The sequence below is a fragment of the Chiloscyllium plagiosum genome, chromosome 4 (assembly GCF_004010195.1).
Source record: "Chiloscyllium plagiosum isolate BGI_BamShark_2017 chromosome 4, ASM401019v2, whole genome shotgun sequence".
NCBI classification, from domain to species: Eukaryota; Metazoa; Chordata; class Chondrichthyes; order Orectolobiformes; family Hemiscylliidae; genus Chiloscyllium; species Chiloscyllium plagiosum.
Window position 1 is genome coordinate 1,702,078 of NC_057713.1, and position 8,795 is coordinate 1,710,872.

At 43.8% G+C, this 8,795-nt stretch overlaps 1 protein-coding gene across 2 annotated transcripts in view; it reads right to left on the minus strand.

The window, feature by feature from the left end:
- Positions 1 to 293: 293 nt before the first annotated feature.
- Positions 294 to 8,795, minus strand: part of atg9b (autophagy related 9B) — a 35,595-nt gene continuing 27,093 nt past the window's right edge. Inside the window, exons 6-10 of one of the 2 annotated variants that reach the window (XM_043687566.1) lie at positions 6,459 to 6,600; positions 5,040 to 5,788; positions 4,263 to 4,416; positions 3,950 to 4,129; positions 294 to 665 (exon numbers count right to left, since the gene is read on the minus strand). In XM_043687566.1, coding sequence (XP_043543501.1) covers positions 396 to 665; positions 3,950 to 4,129; positions 4,263 to 4,416; positions 5,040 to 5,788; positions 6,459 to 6,600 — 1,495 coding nt within the window. In that variant the 3' untranslated portion in view covers positions 294 to 395. The remainder of the gene's footprint in view (positions 666 to 3,949; positions 4,130 to 4,262; positions 4,417 to 5,039; positions 5,789 to 6,458; positions 6,601 to 8,795) is intronic. The other variant, XM_043687565.1, reaches the window with a different exon arrangement.

Consider the following 8,795-nt stretch of genomic DNA (forward strand, 5'->3'; position numbering starts at 1 on the left):
GGAAATGCCATTCCAATTTGCTGATAATATGAGAATGAGGGGATAGGCATTAAAGGCCTTGGGAAAGAAATGCAGGTATAGCAGGAACAATGCTTATATACAGTAAGTGGTAATGATCAAACATATTGCCTGCGAGAATGGAGGAATTGGAAACAATTTATAATTCTCAAGAAGACTGTATGGGGACCTGAGGGAAATAAACTTGCAAGGCTATGGGGGTCAGGCAGAAGCATGGGACTGACTGACATGGGGGTGTCCTATGAAGTGGATTCAAGATGCTGAACAGTATCCTTCTGTGCTTTAATAATCACTTTATAATTCCGTGCAGGTTTACAGGGGTCAGATTTCTTTCCACACTCTTCATCTGACCCAGTAATCCTTCCTTGATATTTGGATTATCTTAAAGTATTTGCACTTACAATATTTGTCGACTCGTTGGAGAGCAGGGAGTTGCAGACTGGTGTGTCAGACAGGAGATGCTGGGCGGGTGGACCAGTGGCTGCATCATGCTGTACCTTCTCCTTCAGATGACTAATGAAGACCGAGCTGTCCTGGGGAGGGTGCCATTGCGGATTGGTGATGGTGAAGTGCATGAGAGAGAGTTCAGTCTTCCCATTCTCTGCCTGTTGGTACACCGAGGCTTCCGTCTGGCCTTCTGAGAGCCACTGCAAAAAATAAACATCACCACAACTGGATACACTCAGCCTCAACAAAAAAAATCATTCAAATCCAAGGATCTACAGTTCTCGATGGAGTTCAGGACAGGCAATCAGCACAGGCTTCACCAATAATATCCATATTCCCATAAACAAATAAACAGAAAAGTTCACACCCAACATTGGACCATTCTGATGAGATTATCTCCTTGCTGGTCCTGCCCTCTGGGAAGCAGAGAATATGGAAATATTGAAGTCCAGAGAGTATTTCTTTAAAGGAACCTATGCAACTGTCTCTTGTTCATGCAAATAGCAGCAGTTTCCTTAAAACTGCTGTAAAATGTGTGATTTATCCACACTTAAAATCATGTATTTTTGGATTTATACTAGTGGGCATTCTGTGGATGTGAAGAGATTTAATGATTAAATTTTAAGTATTGCTGTTGCCATGGTGATCTCTTTTGAAAACAGCATGAGAGATGGTTCTTGGAGCCGAATGCGGTTTTGTTTGCATTGACGGAGTTTTATGGATGAACAGAGTGAACAGTTATGCAGTAGGCTTGTTGTAAGAACCTGGAATGCTTTTTGGTTGAGGGGAAAAACACCCACAGTTTGGAAAGCCTTTTTGGTTTTCAGTTTTGCAGAGTCTTGGCTGAAGTTGGATTGTCAGAGAAATGCTCCTGAAGAAAGGGAATTGTTTAGCAGGGTTGAGAAATAGGTTACCTCAAGGTAAGGAGTTTAGTTTGAAAGTTCCAGACCAGAGTGTTTAGTTAAATTGCTGAAGGGGTTATTTGAAGCTGGGAAAGTCAAAGTTCAATTGCATGAAGACTCAAAGTTAAAAATCACACAATATCAGGCTATAGTCCAACAGGTTTATTTGAAACTACAAGCTTTCGGAGCACTGCTCCTTCATCAGGTGACTCAGTGGGCAGGATCATTGGACATAGAATTTATAATAAAAGATCAAAGTATCGTACAACTGATACAAATAGGAATTTTAAAAATGTTACATCAACTAACCTTCCTACTTTGGAAATACAACCAGTTTGACTCAAGGTTGGAATACAGCCTAGACGCTAACCTCACACCTTTAATGTATTGTCTCACCTGAGATGTCATGCTTTTTTTTAACACTGACAAAACCTTAAGTTGTCTCAGGACCATGACTTGAAAGAAGTTCTGGGATTTACATATTAATCAATCGAAACCTGCATCCCCATTCTCAGTGATTAAAGACTTAATAGCAATCTAGGTTTGTTCAATACATTGCATCAGTGTATGACACTTTGACCTTTTACTATAAAGTCTGCGTCCGATGATCCTGCCCCACTAACTACCTGACAAAGGGTGCAGCGCTCCAAAAGCTTGTACTTCCAAATAAACTTGTTGGATTATAGCCTGGTGTTGTGTGGTTTTTAATGTTGTTTACCTCAGTCCAACACTGGCACCTCCACTTCATGAAGACTCAAGGAAGAGGTTATCAAATTCAAATGATGGGAAATTGTTAAACTCTTTTGATGCGAGGGGGCAGGAAATTCTCTTTGGTATTTGAGTACTTTAAATGTCAGGGTCAATAAGGTTGTAGTTTGATCTGCGTTTTGAAATCTTTCAATTGTGTATAAATAGCTTGGTTTATTCGTTTTAGATTTTTATTTCTTATGTTCATGGAGTTCAATGTAGCTAAGTGTGAGGTGATTCACTTTGGTAAGAGTAACAAAAAGATGGGGTACTGGGCTAATGGTCGGATACTTGGTAGTGTGGATGAGCAGAGGGATCTTGGTGTCCATGTACACAGATCTTTGAAAGTTGCCACCCAGGTAAATAGTGCGGTGAAGAAGGCATATGGCGTACTGGCTTTTATTGATTCCGGAGTACTGAGGTCATGTTGCAGTTGTATAAGACTCTGGTGCGGCCGCATCAGTAGTATTGTGTGCAGTCTTGGTCGCCATACTATAGGAAGGATGTGGAGGCACGGGAACGGGTGCAGAGGAGGTTTACCAGGATGTTGCCTGGTATGGTAGGAAAATCGTATGAGGAAAGGCTGAGGCACTTGGGGTTGTTCTCAAGCAGTGGTGGACTCTCCCTCTTTATGGGCATTTAAGCGGGCATTGGATAGGCATATGGAGGATAGTGGGCTAGTGTAGGTTAGGTGGGCTTGGATTGGCGCAACATCGAGGGCCAAAGGGCCTATTCTGCGCTGTATTCTTCTATGTTCTATGCGTGATAAACTTTTATTTTAATTGTTAAAGATTGCGTCTCGTGCTTCAGGGAAAGACCATCTTGATAAAACCAAAATAAAAACCTGATCTATTGAAGTCAGGTTTTAGTCTGGAATCTGACAAGTCCAGCAATGAGATCAGCTGGTTTCATAAAATTATACAGTACAGTACAGCACTGACAAAACCTACTCCAAATCTATGATAGTCCTGCTTTCCTGCAATTAGTCCATAGCCTTGAATGTCATGACATTTCAAATGCGAACCCAAGTATTTTTTAAAAGATTGTGAGATATCTTGCTTCAGCTCCCCTCCTATTCTCTGCACTCCAGATTCCCTCTAGGTGAAAAAAACTTTCTGAAATTCCATCTAAACCTCCTGCCATTTACCTTACAATTATACTCCCTTGTATTAATCTTTCAACTGAAGGGAACAGCTGCTTTCAACCCACTCTGTCCATGCCCCATAACCTTTTATACACCTCTATCAGCTATCCTCAGTCTTCTCTGCTCTTAAGAAAATAACACAAGCTTATCCAGTCTCTCTTCATTGCTAAAATGTTCCACTCCAGGAAATATCCTGCTGAATCTCTTATGTGCCCCCTGCAGTGCAATCTCATCCTCCCTATAGTGTGGAGACCAGAACTGAATACTGTGGCCTCACCAGAGTTTTGTACAGCTCCAGCATAATCTCCCTCTTCTTATCATCTATGTCTGATAAGGCAAGGGTCCCATATGTCTTCTTAACCACCCTATTAACATTAACCTGTCCTGCTGCCTTCAGGGATCTGTGGACAAGCATCCCAAGATCCCTCTGTTCCTGAGAGCTTCCTAGTGTCCTGTCATTCAGTGACTATTCCATTGTCTTGTTACGCCTTCTAAAATGCATCACTTCACACTTTCCAAGGTTGAACTTAATCTGCCACAACTGACCAATCTGTTATTATCTTCCTGGAAGCTAAAACCTTCTTACTGACTGTTAACCACCTAGCCAATGTGAATGTGAGTGAAGGACACCACTACCCGCACTATTAGCCAGCTGGCTGTAACTGTATTGCCAACTGTAGCTCACGCATACCATTGGGTTCCCATGTTTCCGGACATCCATCTGTGCAAAGGAGCAGATGTCACCCACTCCCACCACCTCCACTGAGAAGTTCCGGAAAAAGTCAATGATCTCTAGGGATTTCGGACGCAAGGAGAAGATCAGGACAAATGGAGTGATGATGGGACTGAGCAATTCCTCCAGAATAAACACCTGGAAAATACCAAATGGATCATGGGTCAGTCAGACTCACCCAAACGCCCCTCAGCAAGAGTCAGTGCAACGTTATACCAGACTCACTTCTACACTCTCCCAAACACTATGATGCATTCTGACATTAACATACCGCTTTGTACTGGAAGAGCTGAGCCATCTCATCTCTTGTCTCTGATTTATTGGCATTTCCTTTCCAGTGGTCAGGCATGTAGTGGATGTGGGCCAGTACACACTGCAGGAGCTGCTCCGGGCACCACACCATGTACTCATCAGGAATGAAAGACCTGGCGACAAATACGTCAGCATTCAACACTATTCCATAAACTGTCTCAAACAGCAACATAGTCAGAGTCAGCATTACTCCATAAATAGTCAACACAAAGATGAGAGCTGCACATTATAACTGTGATACCACAAGTCTACACTGAGCTGTCCCTGTCCTGGAAATGTTTTATGGGAACAGTGAAAAGGCACCTTTACTTTGATTTTTCAAGAGCAGAGCACCTTTACTTGCATTATATATATAAAAAAAAAGTAGAGGATTCTTTCCTCTGTATCTAACTCTATGCTGGCCCTGTTCTCGGCATGGTTGATGGAAACTGTATCGACAGACGCTTTATCTTTTAGTTTCAAAGAGTACAGGAAGCTTTACTCTGTATTTAACCCTGTGATGGGAACAGTATACTGTTTTTTTTCCATTTGAAAGAGCAGAGGGAGCTTTACCTTCAATTTAAAATGGTAGAGAGGGGTCTACTTTCAGCTTAAAATGGTTATTATGAAATGTCAGCCTACAGTTTCGAGTCCCAATCTCTCTTAGTGTCCCCTTTGTGCTGAGATACAGTGACTTATTCCAAGCTGGATTTTTATGCCTGTCTGGGGTCTGTCAGTCACCTTCCCCTGACCTCACCTGCATACTGTCACCACGATGCCAAGCACAGTGATGGCAGTCAGGATGTGCTGTACTGTGAGCACATCCTCATCATAGACAGTGAGGGCGATGAGGACTGCTAGGATGGAGCCTGAGAAGAAGGCCAGGTTCTGTGCGAAGACGGTGAGCAGTGGCGAGGTGAAAGAATTCATGTACTTGGTGGCAGGCTTGTAGCCTCGGCTGAGTCGGGCCTGCAGCTCATGGTCCAACTCGTTGAAGTGCCGGAGGTACAGACGCCCAAAGAGGGACCAACGGCGGGCCCCCAGGCTGCCTGGCTCTCTCTTGATCACCTCCGTGTAACTGAAGAAAGCATAGAGGATCTGCCACACCAGGATGAAGGGGCAGAGCAGGAGGTTGGCAATGCCAATCAACAGTACTGTACGACTGAGCTGCTGTGCCAGTTCCAACCGGCTCCCAGAACGCTTATACTTGGGGTGAAGGTTCCACTTATTCTGGAAGAGAGATCCAGGGCCCCAAAAGAAGATCATCTCAAAATTGTACTTGAGGCCTTGGGAGAAGAAGATAGTGTCGCCCATCAGTGGAAGGCTGAGGCGGACGGGTAGCAGCGACTTGTTCACCATGGCCACCATGTAGTTCTTGAAACGGAGGATACGATGGTAGATGTCGAGCTCAGTCAGCTCCTTCTTGTGGATGCACATTTGCTGTTCCCGCTGCAGCAGGATCAGACGGGCTTGCACCTCCTGCCAGCTGTAGTTACACAATTCAACCTGGAGAAGGCAGCAAAAGACTGTTAACACCTGACATGATGTGGAGGAGCCAGTGTTGGACTAGGGTGGACAAAGTTTGAACAAAAAGTCATAACACCAGGTTATTGTCCAACAGATTTATTTGGAAGCACCTAACTTTCAGAGTGCTGCTCCTTCCAACTCCCTGATGAAAGAGCAGAGCTGCGAAAGCTAGTGTTTCCAAATAAAGTTGCTGGACTATAACCTGGTGTTGTGAGATTTTTAACTTTGAACACCTGAAGTGACATTCATGGTGAGATAGTGGCTTTGTTATCAGGCTCATAACACAGGAACCTGGGCGAGAAAATGTATAGTACAAATCCTACCATAGGTAATTTACAAAGAAGACACTGGAACATAGAAGCCTGTGACCTAAAAGGGACACGAAGCTGACAGATTGGCTTCCTGATGAACTTTCTGGGATGAAACCTGCTGTCCTCTCCCAGTCCAGGTCGATAGGTGAATCCAGTCTGTCACAATGCTACAATGTTCCAACACCAATGTATCACAACAACTAAAGCTGACATACTGACACAACTAAACAGTGAATGGGTACACAAGAGGAGACTGAAACACCAACAAACCTAACAGAATGCATTCAAAGCATTCTGAACAAGTTTCTGTGAACTGAGTAGTGAGGTGTGGGTCATACCGTAGGGATCTTCAGTGCTTGGATGTAGAACGTTCTGATTTCCCAATAACTCAACAGATTGCAGATGACTTTGACCAAACGATACACCCAGAACACTGCAGCCATGGTCAGGAGGAAGATAATCCAACCATTCTTCTGAATCCTTGTGAGAACAAAAGCAGTAATAGAAATCAGGATTAGGAAGGAATCCATGCTGATTTCAAAAAAGGCAAAATAAAAAAAGTTTAACACGTCAAGTGTTTAGCACTTTTTTGACAGCCATTTTTATGAAATGCAGAGTCAGACAGTCATAAAGCATGTTAAGAGATCCTTTGGCCCATCGAATCTGTGCTGATCTATCCACACTATCCCACTTTCCACAGACTGGCCCATAGTCTTCATGTTCTGACATTTCAAGTGCTCAGCCACACCCTTTTTCAAGGGTGTGAGGTTTCCCACATTTCCTGCCTCCCAGGAAGTGCATTTCTGATTAACTCTCTCAGCCAAGAACATCTTTCCTCAAATCCCCTCAAAACTCTTGCTCTACATCTTAAAATGTGTCTCTTTATTATTAACCTTTCAACGAAGGAGAAGTCTGAAGTGCAAAGAGACTTGGGAGTTATCGTCCAGGATTCCCTCAAGGTAAACTTGCAGGTTGAGTCAGTAGTTAGGAAGGCAAATGCAATGATGACATTTATTTTGAGAGGACTTGAATATAAAAGCAGGAATGTACTTCTGAGGTTCTGTAAAGCTCTGGTCAGACCTCATTTGGAGCATCGGGAGTAGTTTTGGGCCCCATATCTCAGGAAGGACGCACTGGCTAGAACAGGTTCAGAGGTGGTTCATGAGAATGGTCCCAGGAATGAAAAGTTTAACATATGAGGAAAGTTTGAGGACTCTGGGTCTGTACTTGATGGAGTTTAGAAGGATGGGGGAGGATTCTAATTAAAGCTTACAGAATACTGAATTGCCTGGAGAGTAGATGTTGGGAAAATGTTGCCATTGGTAGAAAAGGCTAGCACCCAAGGGCGCAGCCTCAGAGTAAAGGGAAGACCTTTTAGAACAGAGATAAGGAGAAACTTCTTCAGCCAGAGAGTGGGGAATCTCTGAAGTTCATTGCCACAGAAGGCTGTGGAGGTCAGGTCATTGAGTATATTTAAAACTGAGATTGACAAGTTCTTGATCGTTATGGGGATCAAGCGTTTTGGGTAGAAAGTGGGAGAATGGAGTTTAGAAACTTATCAGCCATGATTAAATGGCATAGCAGATTCGCTGGGCTGTGAACGGCCTAATTTCTGCTCCTGTGTCCTATGGTCTAACATTTGCTTCCTGTCCATCCTGCCCATGCCCCTCATAACAACTAGGATCAGAAGGAGGAGCAGAATTAAGGAGAATGTCAAAGCATTTTATTCTTATGCAAGAAGCAAGCAGGTAACTAGATTGGTCCACTAAAGGATAACAAAGGAAGGCTGTGTGTCGAACCTGAGCGAATGGGTGAGATTCTGAATGATTACATTGCATCAGTGAGGAGAGGGAAACGATGAATCTTGAGATTAGAGATAGAAGTTTGAATAGTCTGGATCACATTGACCTAAGTAGGGAAGTTGTGTTGGGTAGGCTAGAGGTTAGAGCTGAAAATGTGTTGCTGGAAAAGCGCAGCAGGTCAGGCAGCATCCAAGGAGCAGAAGAATCGACGTTTTGGGCATAAGCACTTCTTCATGAGCCCTATCTGCAGTCCTCACTTTCTCCTAGGCTAGAGGTTATTAAGGTGGACAAATCCCCAGGACCGGATGGGATCTATCCCAGGTTGCTGAGGGAGGAGATAGAGGAAATAGCTGGGGCCCTGACAGATATCTTTGTGGCGTCCTTAAATACAGGTGAGGTGCTGGAAGACTGGAGGGTTGCTCATGTTGTCCCCCTGTACAAGAAGGGTAGTAGGGATATTCCGGGTAACTACAGACCAGTGAGCCTGACGTCGGTGGTGGGAAAGTTGCTGGAGAAGATACTAAGGGATAGGATCTATTTATATTTAGAAAAGAATGGGCTTATCAGTGATAGGCAACATGGATCTGTGTGGGGGAGATGGTGCCTTACCAACTTAATAGAGTTCTTCGAGGAAGTGTCCAAGTTGATAGATGAAGGAAAGGCCGTTGATGTCATATACATGGACTTTAGTAAGGCGTTTGATAAGGTTCCCCATTGTAGACTAATGGAGAAAGTGAAGTCACATGGTGTGCAGGGTGTTCTAGCTAGGTGGATAAAGAACTGGTTGAGCAACAGGAGACAGAGAGTAGTAGTTGAAGGGAGTTTCTCGAAATGGAGAAAGGTGACCAGTGGTGTTCCACAGGGGTCAGTATT